The sequence below is a fragment of the Buteo buteo genome, chromosome 12, assembly GCF_964188355.1.
Source record: "Buteo buteo chromosome 12, bButBut1.hap1.1, whole genome shotgun sequence".
NCBI classification, from domain to species: Eukaryota; Metazoa; Chordata; class Aves; order Accipitriformes; family Accipitridae; genus Buteo; species Buteo buteo.
The window spans coordinates 39,995,302-40,020,125 of NC_134182.1; the positions used below are offsets into that span (position 1 = coordinate 39,995,302).

The 24,824-nt window shown below is 47.7% G+C and overlaps 1 protein-coding gene across 3 annotated transcripts in view; it reads right to left on the reverse strand.

The window, feature by feature from the left end:
* Nucleotides 1–24,824, reverse strand: part of LOXL2 (lysyl oxidase like 2) — a 57,986-nt gene that overhangs the window by 3,803 nt on the left and 29,359 nt on the right. For all 3 annotated transcript variants that reach the window (XM_075043563.1, XM_075043562.1, XM_075043564.1), the window contains exons 4-13: nt 23,459–23,670; nt 17,261–17,483; nt 15,052–15,235; nt 10,747–10,898; nt 9,843–10,010; nt 6,717–6,882; nt 6,227–6,470; nt 3,097–3,212; nt 2,456–2,592; nt 1,518–1,629 (exon numbers count right to left, since the gene is read on the reverse strand). In XM_075043563.1, coding sequence (XP_074899664.1) covers nt 1,518–1,629; nt 2,456–2,592; nt 3,097–3,212; nt 6,227–6,470; nt 6,717–6,882; nt 9,843–10,010; nt 10,747–10,898; nt 15,052–15,235; nt 17,261–17,483; nt 23,459–23,670 — 1,714 coding nt within the window. The remainder of the gene's footprint in view (nt 1–1,517; nt 1,630–2,455; nt 2,593–3,096; nt 3,213–6,226; nt 6,471–6,716; nt 6,883–9,842; nt 10,011–10,746; nt 10,899–15,051; nt 15,236–17,260; nt 17,484–23,458; nt 23,671–24,824) is intronic.

Below are 24,824 nucleotides of genomic sequence, written 5' to 3' on the forward strand. Positions count from 1 at the left end.
ACTGGGTTTTTGTGTAATCTGCAAACGATGCTGTGAAAATGAAGGGCTCAAAGCAAGTACTAGAAGAGGAAAGATTTTCCTAGGCTAATTAATTTAAGCATTAATTAAATCTTACCATAACTGGAACAGCCACGAGTCCACAGGAGTACTACATCTAGTCTTTTATGTATTTGGAAGGCTAGACTACAACCTACCCTCAATTTCACTGCTAATCTTTGTTGCTTAAAAAAATTGGGCGATGACTGGCAGGACCTGTGAAATGCTCTCCTTGAGGCTGATGGTAAGTGGGGTTTGTTCACTCTTCTTAAGTAGGACCATGCCTTTGCTTTTTGCTAGTTGAGAGACAATGAAAGCTAAACATTTATTTCTAAATAGAAATATTTTCAAGCTCAGCTGGAGAGCCCATCCAACACTTCAGTGCCCATTCATCCAAATGAAGTGGGTTTGGCTTTTCTGAACTAGGTCACAATCTGAAGCGTGACATATGAGACAAGTATTTTCTTAAAAAAAAAACAACAAAAAATTAATGAGAAAAATCAGTGGTTACATGGATTTTTTTCAGGAAAAACACTCTTTGAAGAACTTTAGCCAGCTCTGGAAATTGCCTTCACCACTGGTTTTATTTGGAGGTTGGCAGGCAGTTGCTGTTAAACTGTTTTTAACACAGAAAATATATTATCTTACGAAGCCCCCAACTTAATTCCATTTTAAAATGGTCTTGACAATTGACTGTTAATGCAAATTTAAACAAGTTTGGCTCTGATATTTCCAAGACCCCCCAAAATTCCAAATGATAATGTTTTACACGTATTCAAGAAAATACTCAGTTTTCCGTGACTTTCAAGGGACAGCAGAGCACTTTCATTTCTGGCTCAAGCAGAGGGCCCTTTTCCACTGCTCTGCTTCACACACCCTTGTCCTTGTTTGCTCTTCAACAGAAGAGAAGCTTTGGGGTCTGAAGAGGTCAGTCCCAGGTTGGTAATAATTTGAGTCTGGGAAGAAGGTGTAGCTGTTTGCCTGGACCTACTCAGGCACTCTAAACAAGTTCTCAGATTGCATGAGAGCCTTCTTTATGTCCGACAGCCTTGGGAGGGAAAAATGCTTTGTAGAAGAGATACAGCTGGAACATCTGTTATCCCCATTCTACCAAGCCTGAGGCATTTCTTTCGGACCTTGCACAGAGAGCTGTTTTACCAGCATTGTGCTTGCTGCTCCCGTAACACGTACAACGCAGCACTAAGCAACGAGCTGTCCCATCCCATCCAGCCATCCTACTCTTTGCAACCTGTAGCAGCTTGACCCTGTAACAGAGACACGGCAGTGTCTGCCTTTGAACAGTCTACAGCAAATAGCACCAGTGTAGTTTGGTTTCAATATCTCATCCTTCCAAGCGCGTACAAACAGCACGTAAGCACGTTGCAGTGGAAGCACAGAGAATTCCTAGCAAAGAGCTGGCAATGCAGTCTGATCTATGCACAACAGTCATTAAACTTCCCCCCTGCAGAAGTCACTCTCACCTATGTGGCAGTTGTACATCCAGATGCGCTGCCCATCGTACCGGCTCCTGCATTTCATCACGTTATTTGAATAATCGGATTCAGCAACTTCGTAGTTTGGGTTGATGACAACCTAGGGAGTGATGGAGAAACACAGCATAAAGTTATTTAAAGGTGGACTGGATATAACACTTACTAGTCAGACTGAAACAGAATCAGCTTTTTCATTACACCATAATACTTTTTTTTTTTAACAGGAAAAACCTAACTCATTTTGCAAGGAGACAGAAACTACTTGATTAAAGCCAGATCAAGATCACACCTTCCCACCAAGATACACCCTCAACCACCTTCTCTACATTTCACACGATAGCAATGCAGACAAAAATAATTCCTCTTCCCTTCACTCCTCTCCAGTTTAAGTGACTGGTTTTAGAACCAAAGAATTTCCCCCACTCCACCCACTTGCACAAAACAGACTGTAGGCATAATCTTAACTCCTCATGCAAACACCACAAGAATAGCACTATTTAATCCGCAAGTGCAGCGAGTGTTGCTTACAAACAGCTCAAAAGCTTAGATCAAGACAACAGTGGGATGCTGTGCATATATATAATGTGACATGTAACACAGTGTGTTAACAACAGTAGCTGCACGTGGATTGTGTAGGACTATCAAGTATTAGCTGCACGTGGATTTCTTAGGACTATCATCCCTAAACTGTGGTTATTGGCCCTGATTTTTCACTCAGGGAAATATGTGATCTGGTAACACTTTGTTGTCCTGTTTGGTAATTCTTTATCTTTTAGGTATCCTGGGAATATAATGTCTTTGTAATTGGAAGTTTATAGCACTGTAGAAGATGTACAAATAAACCAGTCGGTTACATCCCTAATGGATAAGATAAAAGCAACAGCAAATTTCTCAAAAATGTCTCAAATCCCTTTTTTCTCCCATACCTGGAAGAGGTAATCGCCTGGTGGGACATCAGTAATATCAATCCACTGGCAGTCGATGTCATGACGGTACACGTCCCAGCATCCAACTGTGATTCCTTGTTCACCAAAATTGGCGCATTCGTACTGTTTTTGCACATCTAAACGATAACGATAAGAGTTAAGGCACAAAATGTTACACTCCCACCCTCGGGCACATCAGAGGAAGGGCTAGTTGTTCTCCAACTCCCATAGATTTTGACAAGCTACAGGCACAGTATTTTGGATGAGATTTAATACAACAGTGTCTTGCTCAACATCTTGTATTGAAATACACGTACGGGAGGAGCTGCCACCTTCCACACCTCATCACCCCGAGGCACGTTTTGGAATTTCTCACTTTACAGGAACCAGAAACTGCACACGTAGGTTTTCAGAGCAGCTCAGAATAAGGACGTAAGGAGCTGAGGTCTGAAAACCTCAGCATACGGGGCCTTCGGGGCTTCTTTTATACCTGTAGAGACCACTCATAACCTCAGGACTGGTTTTCTGGCTCCTGTCAGGCCACATTCTAGCCCTGCTCAGGACTTTGACAGCATCTTTGAAGCCAGTCACCTATATGGGGATAGTGATAAATTCCCAGCACAAAGGACTGGCAAATATACCTGCTTCGCATTCGGTGTCTTCCAGGCAGAAACTGGCTTTGTGTCCTTCAGCCACCTTGGTTCCATTGAGGTTCAACAGATCATAGTGGGTAAAAACCTCCATGCTGTGGTAATGCCTGCAAGGCACAGACAGGGAGAATTCTCTTTAGGGAAAACAGACACCTCTTTAATTACCAGCTCTGAAGGTCTGCACGGTCTGGTCCAGCAGCTCAGGCACGACAACTTGGATGCGAGTAGCCCGGACTCGATTCTCTGTGCTGTTGCATCCCTCAGGCCAGGCATTCCACCTCCCAGCCCCGTGGCCGCGGGGGTAAATACACGACAACACGTGAAGTGCCGCGGACCAAGCGGCACTACAGGATGTAGAGTCAGAAACCACAGCTGGGAAATATTCCCCTGGGCATAATCCTGCACGGCACCATCGCCCATGCTGCCTTCGTGCTGGCTCCTGGCCCGGGTATTTGTTTACACATCAAGTGTTAAAGCTCTTCCAGGGGAAAGCGTTGCCCCAGCCTTCATTGGAGCACGCTGTGTTTTGTAACGGCAAAGGAGGGAAAAATCAAAGCCATCATCAGTCAGGTCATCGTTTCTAGTGGCCCTGCCGCTTACCAGAACAAGAAATATTTCACCTGCTCCTTAACAACAGGCTGCAAAGAGAGCTGGGTGTACCCAGAGCAGCAACCTGGCTATTTTTATTTATTTATTTTTATAGAAGCAAAATGTAAATTTATTGGCAGAAAACTAACAACAGATGGAACCAGCTTCTCTCAGCACTCCCTCCGCTCAAATCTAAACAACCTGACAGCTGGGTTCACACATGATACATTTCATAATTTTAAACGGGGAAGTGTTAGTGTCAACTCAGCCTGGGCTGCTATCGGGAACGCTCCAGCACCGTTGGGCGCAGCAACAGTTCGGAGCGAGCATGCGGTCTGTGCTGCAGACCCCTAACTAGCAAAGTTAGACCACAGCAGGGTTTGGGTGATGTTGAACTCGGGAACACTGCCTTTTTCTATGCCACACTGCTGGTTCAGCAAAAAATTAAGCCTGTGCTTTGGTCCCGTTGAAGTCCATGGGACCAGCAGAACAGGAAGCAGATGGAAATACCCGATTAAAACAGTCGTGTGCTCCACGTGGTCGGGGCTGGGCACATAAATGCGGTCATGCTGATGCAACACATTGAATTTGATCCCAGCTTTGGAATCAGGAGTAAACCCACAGCACGAGCACGTGGCGGGCAACAGGAAAGCAACCGTGGGTGCCGAGAAATCGCTGTATGTGTACCCCAACTTTGGGAACACTGCGCTGAGACACGGCAGAGGTCATCTGCATAGCTCGACTCCGAGGAGTGAAGCAACTGTGCAGACAGGCCCTAATTCAAAAGCCATTGCTCTGGAGTTGAAAAAAAAGAAAAAAAAAAAAAAAAAAAGGAAAAAAGTGCAGAAATCCTCTCCTTCCCAGCTGTAAAAATAATCATGTCTTAAAAACTTCCAACCACCATTATTGCAGCATCACTGTGCACACATATTTACAGATAAAGGAATAAGGAGGGAAGGGAAGGAAATTTTTCCTCTGGAGAGTGGGTTTCTTCCTACCTCCTCCTGTCTTTCCCCTAAAAAAAAAAATTTAAAAAATTGCTACCTGCCAGAAGTTAATAACTTTTCACTCCCTGCTACAGGTCTTTCCCATTTTTGTTCTGCTTCCACATCAAAAGCCAACTAAACAAGCTCCTAGTGATGGAGTGAGGCAGCTAGGAAAGAAGAGGCATTCTGCAGTGGCTGAGCTGTTGACTTTAAGGCTGTCTCATTTGGCTGCCTCTGATAAAAGTTTGAGGTTCTCAAGTCTGACTCAGTTTCTGAAATATGTCTGAATCATTCAAAGAGGTGTTTACATTCTGGTGTTTACAGACTGGAAAGATTGAAAAGGAATTGAGTTCATCCTCCTCCGTATAAACAGAATCCAGTTTAAAGCACGCAGATGGTTCTTGGCCTCTTCCCGATCCTTTCCCAGTCTCACCTCACTTACGCAGCCTCTCCCAAATTGCTCCAAGTGCCCTCCTTTTTAACCAGCCTGCGACGTGCTCAAAGCCTTGCGGTACCCACGTATTCCCCCAGCCCCTTCCCAACCAGGCCAGAAAGGCAGGTACTCACACCGCACTGGTCTGGGTTTCCTCCTCCCTAAACATACCATTGCCTATTTACCTTGGGTTCTGTGCTGCCAAGGTTTTGGCTCTGCTTGCGCCTCCGATTGCAAACATTACCAACCAACCTGTCTGCAGGGTAAGCGGCCAACATTTGCCCCACACCGCGATCTGAAGCTTCGGACCAGTAGCACCGCAGCATCGCGACGCTGACGCAGTGCTACCTACGCGTCTCGCCTCGCTCACGCCGTTTATGAAGACTGCAGGGCTGTTAGATTTGAGAATTTACTGCTCTAATGTTTTCACAAGGGAAAAGTCTCACAACAGTGGCAGGACGAGAGCTGTGCACTGAGTTACTTAGCTCCCTTCTACCCCAAATTAGAGAAAATCAACCTTGTAACAGGCCATCATTTCAGAAGCAAAGCATCTGGATGGCTTGGTTCCAGTTCTCTTTCCTCTCCCTGGTTTACTTTGGCTGAAACTGTCAGCTTCCCCCTGAAAAACGATGCATTTATGGGGGCGAGTTTACTGTTTGTCAAAAATAAGCACAAACCAATCTCCCAGCTGTACACAGTTTAAGCGGAGTCGAGAGGCATTTAAAAAAAATGCAGAATTACTCCATGTTCTTGAGTCCTTTCCCAGGTGAGGGAAGTAGCAGAGATGGCTGCATCTTTCTACACCCAGCGGGTACATAGGGACACGCTTCCTTCTGTCCATATATACGCATACTCCCATGTATATACTGCCCTCGCATATACATCTTTCCCGATGAGAGCTCCACATCTGTCTTATTCACGTACCAGTTCTTAACTATAATTCCTACTGTAATAAGCTGGTTTCTCTGCTGTGGGATGATCACAGCTGCCCTAACACACGTCCACAGCCGTGGTTTCAGCCCTGTACTCCCACGGTAAAACAATTCCCCCCCGGGGCAGCAGAAAGGGATGGAAGGAAGCACCGACCGCGCAAAAACATCTTGGCGGCACTCACCGGTGACAGTCGTGCCAGACCCAGGCGTGGCGGCCGTTCTTGGGGCGAAAGTCGGACTGGCCGTTGTTGTGGATCTGGGAGGAGAAGCGCAGCAGGCGGCGGTACCCAGAGGTGACGGAGGTGTTGACGGCCGAGCTGGCCAGGCAGTTCTCCTCGAGCGCGCACTGCAGCATGAACATAGGGCGGTCTTCCAGGTAGGCTGTCTGCTCCACCAGCTCGGCGTTGAGCACCAGGTCAGGGGCAGCTGGCAGGAGGGAAGGAAGGTTTAAAATTAACTGATGGGCTGCTAAAAAAAAACAACAAAAAAACCCCACAAGTGTCTGTCAGAGGTGGAGGCCAGTCCTTTCCTTACGCTGAATTTCTCAGCCCCATCAACAGCAATTTGCCACTGTTCTGACGTATCCAAGGCATAGCACAGACCACTCCATTTCTCCTGCATATCTCAGGGTGAACACTTATGCCAAAATGAAACAAAACCCAAGTTACTCACTCTCCGAGCAGGACACACCAGCACCAAAACGACCACCTCCTCTGGGACAGGAGACATCGGCTCCGTCGTGACGACAGTGGGCCAGGGACATCTCTGTCCCCGAACACTTGACACCGCTCATGACCACGCTGTCAGCAGTGACGTCTCCGTGCCAGTACCAGGTTTCCTGGGCAGAAAAGCAGAAAAAGGCCCTTCACATACTGTTCACTGTTTAGTGGACTGCTGGGGGAATATTCATTCCCCTGTAACTTGCATTCTCCCTCCAGGGAAGATCAATGCAAGACCCCACACTATCAAGGAGACAGATCTTGCCAAAGGATGCTAAAGCAGAGTAGCTCAGGGAATGAGCCCAAGTCTAAGTAGAAGGCTAGGACTGGAATTAAAATCCATATTGACCGTGTTCCCTGCCCCGAACATCTGACCAGTGTTAAGCAGATCTCTCTCCTTGTTTCTGAGCTTGTTAAAATCTATGCTTGTTTTTAATCGAGCTGTAAACTCACTTTTCCACCCTGCTTTGCCCATCCAGCTGATGAATTCATCCTCGGGATGTTTTAAGTCATCTAGGCTGTGCCTTTGGGAGAGATGCCTGGCAATTAAACCACATCTGTCTTGTGACATCTGTGCACTTGGGAGGGCCACAAGTAATGCCAGGGTGCCTGCTTGCACAAGGAGGGGAGGCAGAATTAACAGCCATGCCGGGAATGGCAGTGGAAACAAGGCATTTGAGGAGTACCAGGACCAACAGGGTCTGCTAACCCAGGGTCTGCATCTCTTGGTTCTGAGGGGGCATTCACAGATGTTCAAACCCTCCTCACTACTCATCTTCATCACCCACTTTTACAAAACATGTGGGAATGACAGAAAATTAACTCACAATGTAAGACCACTCACAGAACTAAGTGCACTAAACCCTGATGAAGCTGCAACTGCAAAGCTTGGGAGAAAGAGAGGGAAGTAAGAAGAAGAAGAAGAAGAAAAAAATCAGATCTGTTAGTGTCAAAGCTGGGAGCACGTTTCCAGGAAAAGAAAACCCATCTGTACCATTGCTTCCATTGCAACAGGCTGTTTGTTAACCCTGTTAGCAACACTCTTTGCACACCCGCACACAGGGCTGCCCTGTTCTACACAGTGTAGCTTTATGCTCATGTAGCTGGTGCAGCCGCGATGTGCATAAGGGCCTTTTCTGTTCTAAATACCAGCAGTCTCAGCTAAAGGAAAAAATGTCTTGTTTCTTGCCGGACTCTCAGGGCTATGTCAATAGAGCCAGGCAGTTGGAAAGGCCAGTGTTCAAGGGACGTGGCTATCCTCAGCTCTTGTGCTCTGCTTGGCAGCTACGGAAGCAAATCAGCTGGTGGAACCAGCTTGCGCAGGGGGATTGCTACAACAGCAGGGCGGGCAGCTCCAGTTTTCTCCCCCCTGGGTATCTGACCCCAGCATCCCCCTCAGGGACGTGCAGATCCCCTCTCTGGCCATGGATAACAGTTAAATTGGTTGGGATCCGCCTGCCCAGAAGCCTGGCGTGTCCTCCTGGATCCTGGCTTGGTCACTCCTTAAAGACAAACTCATGGCAGGACTGCGCTCTCCAGGCAGAGTTTTAACTCTCCATTTTTGCCTACGGTCTCTCCTGCTTTCTCAATAAGCAACCACCAGCCCCGAGGATGCTGAGGCTATTAGTCATTTCAAGGCCTTATTGTTCCTCCCTGCACAAAACCAGCAGGCAGTCAGCAGATACGCTAATTCTCACTGGGTTTATCGCTGCAGCCCAGCAGAGCCAGTTGCATCTGAATGCCGAGCGGGCCAGACACGGCAGGAAAATACAGCAGAGATGACCGGACCCCAGGGCTGGAGAATGGGGACAGCCTCCGCTCTCTGCAACCACATTTTACTTGTTTGCCCAAGTTTTCAATTTCCGGAAATTGTTTGGGGAAAATAGTTTTCTTTCCAGAACTGATCTAAGGCTGTTTTCTGAGTGCAGGTTTCCATCTATATAAACACACATGAAGTTTATTTATTCAGTGGCCATTTGAGCCTAAGTTTCCCCAAAGCTGCTGGAGATTGTTGAGTCCCAGTTGGAATGCCTCAAAGGGGCTGCATTTCCAGAGCACAGCAAGACAGCAAGCTCTGGCAGGGGATTACTTTGTCTTAGGGAGAAACCAGATTATTTTAGGAGCCCAAATCCCCATTTTCCCAGTGTCTGTGAACTGCAATAAAGGCCCAGAGGTTATATATTTCCTTTCAAAATCTACCATTACACCTAAGTCTGCCTGCCCCTCCTTCACCTTGTGATCCTCGAGGGATGCATCAGTACAGAAGAGTATCTTGCACCAGGATTATTGGCCAACAGCAACTACTTACACCTGATGCCATTTATCCATCTGGGAACTGGGTGGGAAGCTGTTGCCCTCCCTTCTTCCAGCTCTTACGGCTGCTGCTTGCTTTCCTCCAGCCAGCACAGCAGGCTGCCATTCACTGTGCCAAAGAGCTTCGCTGGGAAAGAACACTTTATTCCTTTGTGGTTATCCCAAGCTTGTTAGTTGGTAGTTTTTATCCCTTTATTAAGTGCCAGTCTTAGTCGTGTGCAAGCAGGGAGGGCTTAGGGCATTTGTCATTAGAGGAGCAAGAAATACAAACAACTTGGGGAGCTAGGATACAGCTCCACTACACAATAATGTACACGCTGCACTGAAAAGTAACTACAGGAGCAAAATCAAATTGTTTTCAAGTGATTTGACACCAGGTTAAACTTGGCTTCCACACTTCAGTCAGCTTGAGGAGTTCAGCTCCCCCCCTGACTCAGGGAGGGACAAGAAACTGCACGTAACCACCAGCCCAAGCAGGGCTAAGGGAATCAGGCTTCCCAGGACATCTGAGCCCTGAGCAGTATGAAAACAGCAGCTTTGCCCAGAGCTGCAACAGCTCCTTCTGCTCTGAATTTCCCCCAAAGGCTGTTGTGCAATGAGGTTTAACCTTCAGGGTCTCTCCAACGAATGCTTTGAAGCCGAACGCTGTGGTTTGTGGTTTGTTTTTTTTTTTTTTTAAAATAAGCCTTCCTCCTCCAGTAGCCCCGACCCAACCGCACGAGTCGTCACGACCGAAACACACGCACGGGAGGGCACGGGGACTCACCTGGAAGGCATGGCTGGCGAACCCCAAGCCCAGCTGCCGACACACCACCATGGCTTCCACGGTGCTCCAGTTCTCGCTGCAGACGGTGCCCCACTTCAGAGTCCCGTTGCGCTCTGCCAGGACCTCCACCCGCCCCTCGTAAGGGTTGCGGCCGCCGCTCAGACGCAGCTGCAGGGCATAAAAACTCGTATGTCAATAAACCTCATAGCAAACTTCAGAGGGAAGACGCAACAGTTGGGCAAGCAACGCTCAGGGTCTCCTCAAGGCTTGCGGTTAAAGTCATCGAGGCCAGAAACTTCGGGTCAGCTGCTAACGGGGCAGTCAGTGCAGTTTGGCTCTTCATCCCCCACCGTGGACAGGAATCAGCCTAGCCAAGCCCAGCATCTGAAAGTGGCCTGTACCAGCTGCAAGAGAGTAACACACTCCCTACAAAAGTTTCCCCCCTCAGCTCCCTTTGGACCTTTGGCAGGAGGAGCATTTACTCAGAAAAACCTGCATCCACTTCACGCTGTTAGTTTTTTAAGCCCCACGTGGCAAAGATGAGAGCAGCACCCATGCTAGCAGCCACCCGGGTACCACCGTCACGAGACCCAACCAAGATCCCATCACAACAGGGACATGGACCAGTTTTACAGGGCCACTGGACTGCACAGGCTGCAGCTGAAGTGGCACTTCGCCCATTTATAAGGCCCCCGTCATGCTTAGGGATGCTCAAAGCTCAGTACAAAAAAGGGAGCATCACCCTTATTTCCCCTCCTAATACAATGCAGGTGTTAAAATCTACATCAAATAGGCACAGCTTAGGTGAAACGATTCCTACCCAGATGCCCTGCACTGCATAGCAAGGGAGGGCAGATGACGCTCCAGGACAAAAACACGTCGCCACGCTCACCCGGCTTCTCACCTGATTCTGGAAACCCATTGCTGGAACGTTGCACCTCACAGCAGCATCTTCTTCATGGTTACAGCCCTGCGACTCCATGTTGAACTTGCAGTCTGTGACTGATTTTTCAAAGCCCGTACAGTCAATTTCGTTTAGATGAATTGGACCCATGCCTTGGGGAAGAAAAGAAGAAAAAAGAAGAGTCCTTACTTCTGCCCATGCTACTGTGTGGTGAAGAAATATCCAATAACAGTTTATTAATACGTTGCAGACATCACACTGGCCTCTAGCATTCAAAACACGGTAACCCTGAAAAAATTCCAGTGATTTCTTGTAAAAATAAAACAAAAAGCTGCAAGATTGTTATTAATAATTTTACCATTAAATTCTTTCCAGTAGTCTCTGGGACTCAAGCACACAAGAATCACAGAAAAAGCCAAGTTTCCATTGTTACATAATCTACAAACTTCAGCTGTAGGAATTCGCAAATTATGGCCTTTTGGCTGGGTTCTGTGTGCTGGAATCTGCTCCCAATCAAGCCCTGACATTTAAATGAGACATAGACACGTTTGCTGGGACAACAAAATGTAACACCACAGGGATGCGCGAGAAGTCAGTAAAACAACTCTGGAGCAGGTGTGTGTTACGGACTCCCACACCACTGATGGAAACGAGAGTGAACATCGTTTCATGCTGCAGAGAATGGTCTCAAGGTGTTGGGAGCCAAATTGAATCATTTGGTTCCTCCCTGGACAAGTGGCAGCAGACAACTCTCATTTCTACCAAAGAGACACACACATATGAGAAGGCAATAATCCTGCCTGCAAAGCTCTCAGGTCCTGTTTCCAAACTGAGCCTGAAGCTGGTTAGAAAGAAATTTGGCGGGGATGAAATCAGAGGTTCCATCAGATGATCTTCATCACAGGAGAACAACCAGTCTTTCTTGGAGCCCGTATAATCCATGAGTAATTGCTGATGGAAACACACCGAATGGTTTTGACAGGAGATCCCTTGCAAGTAGCAGATGTAGAACCTGTGGTCTCCAGCAGTTTCTAGGAAGCTTTGAGATGGGAGGCTGAGAATAAAAACGCTCCTGAACTTTGCTATCAATATGCTCTCCGGACTTGGCGTAACCAAAATGCTGGCAGACGCTGGGCTCCGACCTGCAGGTGCTTTGCTTCACTTCAGCCCTCGGCCAGGCACTTGTCGGAGCCGCAGGTGTGCCCATTTCTGGTCAGCAGCCAGAAGCAGCGTGACGACGGCAGTGATGCAAAGCAAAAGGCAAAGAAGTTTCCAGGAAAGCAGCATCCACCCACCAATACCCTCCAGCAGCCCTTTCCATCAGCTGGAAGAGGTTGGCCAACACCAGATACAGGAGTTCAGTTTGGAGTTCGCCTTGTTGGTATGCATAGCACACAACGGGAGGCTGCCAGAGGCCAGGCTGACCGATCTGGGTAATGGAGGTAGAAAAGCAACTGTTTTCTTACCATTTCTGACAGCGACTATTGCTTCTTCATTCCTGCAACACTGTTCTCATCCTAGCACGAGTGAGGAGGGCTCCGCAGAACCAGAGAGCTGTACCTGTCTCAAAGCATTCAAATCAGCAGAGAACAGACTCCATGGATGTGACAACCTGCCTGCTGGCTCCGTTTCTTCGTCTGTACCCAGAGATGACACAAATTGCCCAGTTAGCGGCAGAACTGCCACCTGGGCTCTGATCAGCAACCTCCCGGCCATGCACTGCCTCACCATGGACCCTTTTTTCCTCACTCCTCTGGAAAGGAAAATTTTACGCAACTTCAAGCCTGCTCCTTTTAGTTCAAAGCAAAGGGCTGACTCTGGAAGGCAGGAAAAGGTAATTGGTTTATTAACGGTAGGTGGGATCCTTTTGCTTAAAAACCTCTTCCCACTGCCTTCTGGAGCCTTTCTAACTCTATGTGGCAGCCAGCACATCTGTGACTCAGAGACCTAACCGTGGGTGACAGTTTAATGATCTGTCTGCTGAACCCCTCACCTTCTCAGACTTCTGCTGAGGCACAGGGAAAACAGGAAAAAAAAAGAAAAAAAATGCTCTCTAGCATACTTCCACAATTGTGTGGTGGAATGAGTCAGGATGTACCCTGGAGCCTTCTTCTGACAACAGCAGCAAGAACAACAAAGGCAGAGATATAAATGTATTGGGTTCAATCTCATCCACAGAATTAATTTGGCTCTGGCCACCTTTTGCACCTTAGCACTTCGGCCAGCCCTGTATCCACCCATCACACAATATCTATACAATGCGGGAGCAGACTCCCAGGCTGAGGCGGCTGGGGGACGCGTATCTAGCCTTTTTTGCTTCTCTCTTATTAAACTCCTGTTTGTGGTCTAGATCTGGAAATGGCGACACTGACCTAATCATTCTGCAAGCCACCGAACAGTTTGAGTAGGAGGAATGCCTTGACGTTGACCAGAATTGGAGGGTGATGCACCAAGAATGCAGGATGGATCCAGTCTGACGTTCTCCACTGAAATAGCCCGACGAAGCCATACCAATGAAATGACAAAGCAAGAGGGCAGGGCCACGGCGCTGATCCACGTAACCCTGGCATGTTTGCTTTTCTTGGGGAAATTCTTTTACGGCACATGGAGGCAGTAAGTGCTGCTGTCCTGGGCACTGAAACGCAGCCAAACTGCATTGCTGTATGTGCTAAAATATGGTGATAAAAGTTATATTTCCTTCTATGCCCTTCCCTTTAGCAGACGAACAGGATTACGACTGTATATCCAACATATATGTTCACCTACTGCTTGAATCATTTTTCTATATTCTCCATCCAGGGATGTTGCAGTGGACAACACGTTCAGGAGATCTGGGCTCAGCATCTTCCTTTCAACAGACTCTTGTGTGAATACGGGTAAATTGTTTAGTCTGGGTCTCAGGTGCCAATTTATAAAAGGGGGAATAAATCATCCTCTCCGTACCCTGAACTCTTTGTGGTAGGCACTCATCTCCCACAGGTCACTTTGTCTTAACTGGGACTTCTAGACACTGCACGCTGATTTAACACGTAGCCCTTCTTTATGCGTTTTACCCCGTGAAATTAAATCTCCAACACAGCAATGATGAGACCCAAATTAGTCTTTGAACGCACAAATTCACCGAGCTGCAGCCGTAACAAAGCGAAGCGCGAACACGCACGCGGACACAGAGTTTAACAACTGTGAGACCCCCCTGTGCAACGGGAGCGGGGAGGCGAGTTTGGGTCGAAAGAGCTCCTTTTCCTACCACAACGTGACGACCCGGCTGCCGAAGGGAGTTACCAAGCACTTGTCATCCCAGAAGACAGTTTCGACAGGGAGCACTGATTGATTGCCAGTGTTTAACATTAAAAGAAAGGAAAGCGTGTGGGAATCGGCAGCCGCTGCTAAGAGTTTCCAGACTGCGGCTGCGGGAGATGGCAGGGAACGACATGTTCTCCCCCCTCACGTGGCAGCTACTTCCCCCCCCATGACGATTACGCTGTTTCCTAGATGCAGCTAAACACATCAGCAGCTCCCTGCATCCCACCGCAAGATTTTTTTGGCAAAGCCAACGGACAGGTCACATTTTAAAGCTTTCCACATGCTGGATACCACCGCTGTGCTTTACACGTGTTCCTTTCCCTCCGCTTCTCCAAGCCACGCTGGGCTGAAGAAATTTCACCCGTTCATTTAGTCGCACAATAAAGGGTTTGGTTTGGTGTCGTTTTCTTTAGGGTCTACACTATGGGAGCAAGGTGTGTGAATCAGAAGGTGGTTTGAGAGGGCGTACGTTAGGCTTTGAGTTACCATTTACCACAGTTTGGGATTTAAACCAACTCCCAAATACAGGAAATCCAAACCCAAACCTGGCTCTGAACTGTTCAAATGCCCTTCTATTTATAAATGGGCTAAATTAATGTTCTGTTCTTAAATTGGAGAGTGTTTGAAGTCTAGATCCGGGATGCAATTTTGCCAGGAACCTTCTAGTAATCCATTACACCATGATGTGGATCTAGAGAACTCCTAAAGAGAATTTGAGAGCAACGGATGTGATGATAAAGAAATAATTACTGGAACAGTCTGAGGGAAAGGTTAAACTCATCATCACTAGACTTCTTTCAAGGAATCCCGAATATCTTTCTAAGTCACATATTCCAGTTCAGCCTCAAGCTCCTGGACTCAAGAGACTTATTAAGGGCAGAGAATAAATTCCTGGTCCCCAAAACAAACATCCCAGTAAAAACACGCTCTGCCCTGAATCATGAAAGGGTTCTTGGAGGTGGACAAGGCACGAACGGTCCCCAGAGCTCTCATGGCTCTTACCTTGCCCGAGTCTCGCGCCTGTTATTGCTTCCTTGGCACTCCCGAAGCCCAGCTCTCGGCACACCACGCTGGCTGACACCAGGTTCCAGTTATCGTCGCAGACCGTTCCCCACTCCCCGTTTTTCAGCACTTCAACTCGTCCTTCGCCAGTGTTGGCTCCCCCTTTCAGCCTCACCAGTGGTTGCTGGAAGACACAGACAGAAGCAGAGTTACCCCTGCCTAGGAACGAAGCATCCTTTCTTTACAGCTCTTATTTATGGCATGTGGCTGCAGGTAAGTTGTAGCCCAGAAAGTATTACCCTGAGGCACCTTAAAACCACATAATACAAAAGGCTAAAAGTGCTGGATGAAAGGAGATCTTTATCTGCTAAGACTTATGGTATGCATAGACATACGTTTCTCACGGCCCTATACATGGGCAGAGAATAGAGACATCTTAGTTCTCTGCAGTTTTCCTGGTTGGATTTAGGAGCCTTTTTCACACAAGCAGTTCTGCAGCAGAAGAGTGCTGGACATGAGCGCAGAGGAGTGGCTGGACATGCAATAACCCAGTTCTCGTACCGTATCTCTTGGGAGCCTTATAGGAGGCTTGGGAATCACACCGAGCCAGCCAGCGCACAGCTCTCATCCACTTGCTGCCTGTGGTTCAGCTGCTGGATGGATTCATCTGCTGTACAGATCTCCAGACAGGGGTCCTGGGTTGACCAAGGAGACCAACCTGGAACTCAAGCCACGTAAAACCTATCTGTCTGCCGCAGTTACGACTAGCGTAATAAGTGATCTGGCAGATCACAGTCAGAAATACGCAGCTGAGTGGCAGGTCCAGTTCCGTTAATTTCTATTCTTATACTTCTATTAGTCACCGACTATACATTGCGTACAGCTTTCCCCAGTTCCAAGCAGAGGGACCTGCCAACTGCTGCTGCACCCGAGAGATGGGCCGTTGTGATGGGAGCTGAGTATCAGGCACGGGAACACCACGTGATTTGTGCAGAGTCCGAGACAAAAAAAAAAAACAACAACAAAAAACAACCAAAAAAAACCCAACCAAAAAACCCCCCAAAAACCCCAAGCAACTTAACTTTTAAAACTGGAAGCATATACAGTTCTCCAGGCTGGGGTCACATGAAGGACATCCAAAGCCTACACAAAGGCTTAAGGAATTACTTGGCAGTGCGCATGGCTCAGCAGATTAGTAATGATTTACAAGACCTTTCACCTTTGAGGCCTAGATCCTGCAAGCTCTTGTGCAGAGAAGTGCCCAGACTCCAGGCAAGCAAAGCCACAGACAATACTGCACTATTCCCACTACAGCAGTGACGGGAGGTGTTGTTTGGGGTCTTCTCAGGTGCCAAAAGAAAGCCCACTCCTAAAATCACAGAGGTATAGGGATGGGCGATGCAGGCTACAAGCAAGATCCACAGCACCTCATGTACCCTGCAAAAAAACCCCTCTCACCCAGCACTAAGGGCCTCCAGACCCTGAGATCACCCCTGTATCCTCAGGCTGCACATGCTTTACAGCTAGAAAATTTCCCTTAGCATCAACCTAAAACACGTTTGCTGCAAGTTAAGCTCTTCTTTCACATTCAGTCGCCCCACTGACACCAAGAACAACCGACTCCAGGGTCATTTTATAGCAGCCTTTTGCATATCTTAGAATTTTTACGCTACACTCAGCCCTCTCCTTGCTAGACTAAACACAGCTTTTTCAACCTTTCCTGTAGGCCACGTTTTCCCAGTCTCTCGGGGCATTTCGTTGCAGAAGATACAGGGGGTTAGTTAGTGGAAACGCCAGCTTATTTCCCTTGTACCTCTAAGGGAGAAACAACCCAGCGGTATTTAAGTGACTGCGAAACAGCAAAGCCCAGCAGCAACTGGGCACGCGTTCAATTGGCTTGAACGGAACAGCTCAAACAGAAACGTGACAAATGTATTTTCTTACTACTTGCTCACAGCCTTGCCAGCGGCAGCAGCGAGCCAGTCTCCCACCCTTCTGAGCCTGTAGGCAGAGGCAAGGTACCACGTATTTGCAAGAACAGAAACTCAGCTGGGCTTGTAGCGGGAAAGGAATACAAAGAAGGGACATTTGCACAACAGGCTGGTTTGTGGCTATGGGGCATACACATGCTCAGGCCCTACAGCTGATGGTGAATTGTTACACCCCCAGGCTTTTCCTACTTGGCAGGTTGCGTTCGCTCCCTGCTCACCTCCTGCCTGAAGGCTTTTTGGAAGCCACTGTGGCTGCTGGGGGCAAAGGCGCGTCCAGGGACACAGCTGACTACTGCCGGCATCCCGTTGTCACACGTCGCGTTCTTCTCCGCGTCCACGTTGAGGTGATTGCGCAGTTTGCAGCTGGAGATGTGAGCTTCGTTCCCGCTGCAGTCCATCGAGTAAGCCCAGTAATGCTGCTTCCTTCTGCTGGCAAACATCCTTAAAGGAATAAAAGGGAACAGGAAAAGAAAAGTTAGGAATCCATAAAAACTGCGCTGATGTAGCTACGTTTGGGGAAAAAAAAAACCCACCTTGGAATAAAATGAGGATTGAACAGCATTCTTTGAAGGCTGATCCATTCCTACACACAATGACCCTCTGTTAAGGTGTCACTTGGGAGTAAATAGGTCATCTCCTTAAGCTAAAGATCAGAGTATGAATCAACAGTGCAGCTAGAGCAACAATCATGCACTCGAAGGAGACACACATAATAGAGATCCCTACGTTATGCAGGGGGCAGAGGTCAGTTAATTCAAAAAGCAGCATACAAACAGGGCCTGTGCAAACAACGCTGGTGAGCTCGGGCTGGCAAAGCCCCCAGAAGACCTCTCCTCTAAATGAGCTGTCCTCTTTGCCGGCCATCACCCATCAGCCGTGAGAAGATGGCAGACTGGGAAAAAGCCACAGTTCTCCGGCCTCTCTCAAAGCTGCAGTATTAACAACCGTGAGCCTGAAAGCAATTGCCGAGAGCAATTCCCTTGATGACATGTTCAGAGGAGATTGGCAGCAGTTTCTGCTTCTTGCTCCCAAAATGTAGTACTTGCCTGGAGGTGCTCCAGGGACTCCTAAGGGGGAAGGGGCATGTGTGATAAACGAGAAAAGGAAGTAATCCGGCTTCATCCTAACTGCACTGCAAGGCTGTCAGATGACTATCAGAGCTAAAATAGTCAATAAAAGTAAAATATAGGTCACATCATTATCAAAAGAGAGATGTCAGAAGTTAAGTTAAAAAGAAGTCAAGGCGCAGAGGAGCCAACGCCCTGCCGTGATCTTGACGTGGCTTTGTGAGATCCCTGTGCTGCTCCTTATTCCAGGACTAGCTGCCACGCAGCCCTGGCGATCCAAGGATTAGGTGTGATAAATGGCATAGCAAGGTGGGTGGAACTTGCTGGGAGAAAGAGCACCAATTCTGACTCACTGTAGCACGTCCCTGCAGGACAGTTAGCCCGAAGAGGATCTGGTAAAGGGACAAAGAGCCTTTCATAGGTTGTTGGTTTGAAACTAAACTGGACAGGTCAAGGTTTTCCAAACTGATGCCTTTTGGGGGTCCCACGTGGGCTAATTTGCACTATTTCAGATGCTCGAGAGAACTATCTTCACCCCTTCTGCTTGCTAAGCTTTGCTGACAAGCTCAGCAGTTGTCTAGCTCATATGGCTCGCTGCCACTGACTAATCCTTTCTGGAACCAAATTCCTCTAGGTTGAGGTTAGGGCCAAATACAGCCGGGCTAGAGATAAAGATGCAATTGCATCAGGTGACGGGGAATAAATGCTGCGCTGGAAAGGCTGGAGGATGGGGCAGGGCTGAGATCTCTCCCACGGAGCAGTGACAGGCAACCTGCCTGTCTCGTAGGTGAAATGCTGGCTGGCAAACCAGAGCTGTCAGGGACCCTGAACCAAGAGAAAATGAATGGGAAATAGGAAGGGGGAATAAAAATTTTAAAAATAAAAAAGGAAAACCAGGGAGAATGCAGGCAGAAAGAAAGTGCCAGCCACTTCCCGGCTAGAACAGCTGGTTCAATTTGGACCAAACCTTGAGGATTTTTCTTCCTTTTAGTTAAACCACTCAGGATACTACTACCTGTCTACCAAAAAGCCATGAAAGCCTCTGCCCTTGGACGGCTGGAGCTCAGCACCAAGGTCCCACTTAACACGAACTCTCGGACTGCGGAGCGACAGGGCAGATTCGGGCACACGTTACACGCTGGAAAGCATCTGGAGGTCCCTGCGTTCAGTGACACCACTCCATACCCTCCTAGCACAAGCCAGCTCTGCCCCACCACCCTTTCAGTCTGCGTGCTCAGTATGGAAGTGAGAACCTGCAGGATTATTTTCACTGAGGGCCTTCCGCAGACATGTGCGGAGAGCTCCATCAACTCCAAAGCAGGCAAGAAACACACCCTTAGAGAAGTAATTATGGGGATGCCTTATAATAGCAAACAATGACCTCATCCTGGAAATTTCATGAGGCATTAACATCTGGTTGGTATTAACGGTCCTTAGTAGGCTGGGGAGAAACAGCCAGAGAAAGCCCCACCTCATTTCCCCAGACCGACTATATTAAAAAAAAAAAAAAAAAAAAGTAGAAAACAGACGATCTTTACAGAGGGAAACTCAGGGCATTCTTGTTATTTACCTTTTCACACAGAAAGGGTGCAACCCACCTCTCACTGGTCTTGGCATAAGCCAAGAGCAATGCTGCTTAGATCAGGGTTGCAAGCAAAGAGTCATGCTGGGAGAGTTTAGCCAATTCTAGGTCAAGTTGGAGTCCAAACCATTTGTGCTAGCGAGGAGAGGACCTTCATCACCATAAGCTTTAAACAAAGACAGGGGTTAAGCCCAAGGGCTGTGGGAAGTGGCTGAGGGTTCAGCTCAGGGAACCTTGCTATGTAAGAAAGCATCTGAGAGGGCTCGGAGAGCAGAAAACAAATCATTACACACATACGTGCCAGGAAAAATCACCCCAAACCCACTGAACGGAAGCTGGTGAACTCCTCTTCAGAGGTACAAGCATAAAGTTTCTACCCTTGAGAAATTCTTCCAGCATTTACTGAAGTTAACAAGTTTGCTGTCTTCAGCCTCAGGGAGGCAGAAGAGAAGCCAGACCTGCCACCTTCTGCCAAAGCCCTTAAGATCCCGGCTTTGCTAGGGAGAACGCAAACCACGAGGATTTCTGCTACAAGCATAGAAGTGATTAACCGCCCTACACATCTGACCAGATTTATAATGCTATGAGCAGACTGGTTAAACTGGGAGATGCTGTTTGGACTGACATTGAACAAAGTATCCTGGAACTGCTGAGCTCCTCCATCTGTTTCATTGACAAATCACAAAGCTGTAAGGCCTCCAGAAGGCATCAGGTCCATCTCTCTGCCTGAGGCATCTCCGGTCACAAACTTCTCCTCTGCCCATCAGCAAAATGCATTTCATTCTACTCTGCTTTCTCAACCAGAGCAGGAATTGGGAGGAGGACTTAACAAGCGGTGCCCATATAAAATCACTTTGAAGAACGAACAAGAACATGGAAACAATATTGAGATTTGTTTCATTTCCTAACATAAATCGTGCTGTCAACTGCAGAGTCTAAGTTACATTCAGGAATAAAACCCTGGCACCAGGACAACAATGAACTAAGTTGTTTTCTTTCAAGCAAGATCCATCTGCAAATCATTTCACCTCCCACCATTGTGCAGAAGCAGAGTATCAGCTAGGTCAGCATGCAAAGCTGTAGTTTGTGGGGAGAGGGACGGGTGGGTACGTGGGAAGGGGGTACTTGCAGCCCTGGCCAGCAGAACCCCAATTCCAGCCCATCTCCCAGCTGTGGAGCAGGAGCGGGAAAAGATCTGCTCTTGGGAGAATGGTATTTACAAATTAGGGAGAGCAAAGCCTGAGAAATGAGAAGAACGTTTCTGAGGCTTCACACTGACATGGAGAGAGGGTTTAGTTCAAGTGACCAGCCAGAGATGAACTCTTCCCTCTCCAAGACAGAACGCGACCAGAAAGCACGTGGGACAAAGCAGAGAGCAGTGTTCTCGTGGCCCAGGTGAGCAGATTACAGTGGTCGTCATTCCAGTGCCTTGATCGTGAAGCAAAGATCACACTTGTGAAGTTCTCAGCCCAGAACCGGGAGGTTTCCTTCACCAGCAAGGTTACCAGTAATGCTGGTTGTACCTAGCACATCTACCAGTAACACAAAGCACAAACGCAAATGCCCCAAGAAAGAACACAGCTTTTTAAACTATGCTAACCAAACAAAACTGTCTAGCTGACAAAGTTTTACAAGTCTCTTCCCTCCAATAAAATGACATCCAATCCTCTTCCAACCAGGGATAATATTCAGCCTATTTTCCAAAATAGCCTTCTGTGGGTGCAGGAGCCCAGCAAGCCCTTACCGCTTGCCGAAAACAAGCAAAGGTGAGTGAGGTATTAGGGCACTGAGGCTACTTAAGCAATCTGTCTGGCTCAGCAGCAGAGATCTCCAAGCCTGGTATTTGCAAGCGCTGCATATTCATAACTCCAGCACTGGTGAATGGGATTTTCAACATCGCTGAATATTATGCTGAACAACTAACTGTGCCTCAGTTTTTCCATCTCTACGTGTACTATTGCAAGAGACAGAGCAATTACCAAGCACCCTTTCATTTAAGGCAGATGGCTCCAGCTGCTAAAGTTAATGCTTTTCTTGGAAACACCACAACTGAGAAGCAGGAAAAACCTACTTTGTCTTACTAGAGATAATTTTTTCTGCCCTCCTGCTCTGATGCAGGGGATGGGAATCTCAGAGCTGAGTTTGAGGGAGACATGCTGCACTGATGGGAGCAAACGCTCCTCTAACTGGTGTCCAGAGCAAAACATGACACTGTCTGGTAGCAATTATTAATTCACTAATCTCCCTGGGAAGCCTGAAAACAGAATACCACTTGGGTTATTTATTTTATATTCTTTGTGCTGCTATGTGGCTTTACGCTATTCCAACCCAAGGACCTCTTCAATTGATCACCATCTTACTAATGAAAGAAATGAAACGTGGCCAGCCAGTTCCAGAGGGAGCTTTCAGAAATAGCAATTGCACAGGCCAAAAGGAGCAGGCAGGAAAACCACAACTCCTGCCTGGAGAATTCAGTTCTCCCCCTAACCAGTTGACACTTTCCCACTCCACAGGTCACAGTGTAAAAAAGAAACGAGACAGAATTTCATTTCAACTATTTTGCATCTGCTTTAGGGTGTTATTTCTAGGGAACAGTGTAGGAAGAATGATGCCTGTGATGAAGGCTGGTGAAAAATGCAAGCTGAAGCAATGACAACAAAAAAGACCAGAGCTCCTGCCTTTCAAGAAACACAGCCTGAACCCATCAGCCTGCAGCTCTGAAAGTCCCAACATTCTCCCTATGGGTCACTATTTTCTTCCCTCATTTTAAAGCAGTCTACAATTACAGGAAGAAAAAGTAGCACCAAAATCACAATTCCACAAGCACCATCTCAGATGCAGAGGCGGAAGCGACATTGGGAGGAGCAGCATGGAGACACTACTGACATTTCTAGCTCAGCGCTCACCTCGGCTCGGAGCAGGCTTTAACGGACAGAGCAAATCATACAGCTGGAGACAGCTGGCAGCTCTTCCAGCCTGGGACCCTAAGGAATTGCCAGTGCCAGAGGAGCTGAATTGGGGTTAACAACAGCGGGAGATTTACTGGGAAATATTCCCCTGGGCAGACTGCTCCTCTGTGGGCGATTTGGCAGCTGGACCCCCACGAACCGTGGACAGTGAGCCTCCGTGAGAGGCAAAGCAGCTCGTAAATGTGGGTAAACATGTCACGAGAGGTGTGAGACCAGGAATTGCATGCAGTAGTGGGAAGGAGAAACCCGGCCAACAAAGCACAAAAAAAGGCCTGTTTTATTCCAAGATTACTCGGCTGGAGCTTTCAGCACATACCAGATCTGATCCTACAGCTGGCTTTCTGCAGAGGGATGGGGCAAGCAGTTAGATTTTCTTGCAGCTGATAGGTTTACTGGGAGAGTGTGATCAGTTTGTTCACATCTATCCATCCCCTGCACACGAAACAGAACCTATCACTGTTGGAGGAAATTACTATCCTATAGCTGGAAAAAAAAAAAAAAGATTTCTTGGGCCAACTGTCCACATCTCCTATTATAGGACCTATCAAATACTACAATTGATACTGCACTAGGTCTTCAGCCAGAACGGTGAGGATCAAATGGATTCCCTGTCTGCACAAGGAAATGCTTGACATTTCAAATATTTACACAGAAGGAAAATCTGATCTGAAGGAATGAAGCAGTTGGAGGTTTTTCTACCTCAAGGTCTCCAGTGTCATTTGACAATTTGCATTTTTGAACAAGGCCCCAAGTGTTCAAAGAAACACGCTTGTGTCTCATACAAAGCTCTGCTCTTACTTGTAGACGTTGGTGTTGTATTTCCTCTCGCTCGGAAATCCAAACATGCCACAGACAACTCGGGAATTTTTCATAGTCCAGTGCTTGTCGCAGATCTGCTTCCAGGTCCCTTCGTCCTTCACCTCCACGTAACCCTCTGTGACGGGCACCCGCTTGCGGTAGGTGGCGAGGATGGCACGGATCCTTATGTCCTCCACCTGGATGTTCATGTTCTGGAAGCATAAAAAACACAAAGGATGCTGGCTTGCGAGGAAACTGGTAGTGTAGGCTTCGAGGTGGGGAACAAAACCCAGTTCTGTTCAGGGTTACGGCTGAACAGAGGGAGGCAGAAAGGAAGAGCTGTTTAGGAAAAGACACGACAGGGAAGCAAAAAAAACCTTTCCACCTTTGTGCAAATCCATCTTCTGTCCTGCGAAAGAGGGTGCTCTTTCTCATTAAAAAAAAACCAACAAAACAAAACAAAAAACCAGCATTATTTTACGAATGACTGTATAACAAACCTTCTTTGTTACTTAAATTCCTTGAAGGGCTTGTTTCAGAAGGACAGTGACCTTTATTTAGGTTCAGCTACTATGGAAGCGAACCGCGCTCAGCTTTGCTAGGGCCACCTCAATGCTGGCAGGGTGCAGAGAATGGGAGCCCAGCAGGGAAGGAGGTTGGGGGTCCCATCAAGCCACTGGGCATCCCTTCCCCAGCTGGGTAGGGCAGGCGCTGTGAAAGCTGCGATCCCGATGTGCTGACACCGGCATTTCACCGCTTCCCCGAGCTGGGTTCCTCCTCCGGCTGAAGCGTTACTTGGGACAGCAAACGAGTCACGAAGGTTGAATGGATTTCACATTTGGAGCCTACGTGAGGGCACTGCACAAACCAACCTTGCAGGGACCCAAGCCCAAAAGCAAAGGCCGACTGGAAAACATCCGCTGTGGCAAGCAATTACAAAAGAGCTACTGAAAATTTTATAACTTGCTTCCAGGAGACCTTTTCTTGTCAAAAATGTATCAAACCACGTGGTTCTGCTAACAATTACATCAGAACCGAGGAATCCTCCTTTCGCTCAAGTTCAATCACTTGGAAAAGAAAAATGCCCAGAGGTTTAAAGAGACACGGCACGCAGAGGTATTGAAGTCGGGGAGATCACAGCAGGACGTGCACAGTCCTGTAAATTACACGTGGCGCATCCATTCTCCAGATGCTTCACCGACACTGATGCAACTAACAGACCCTGGGCAAGTGGAAACCAACTGCGGAGACAGAGCCTGCTGGGGCAGGGAAAGGGACAGGCATCATCTCCTCATCCACGGCTCTGCTACTGCTCTGCCTGCATCACCTTGGGCAAGTCACTTAAGGCTTCCCCCCCCATTTTCTT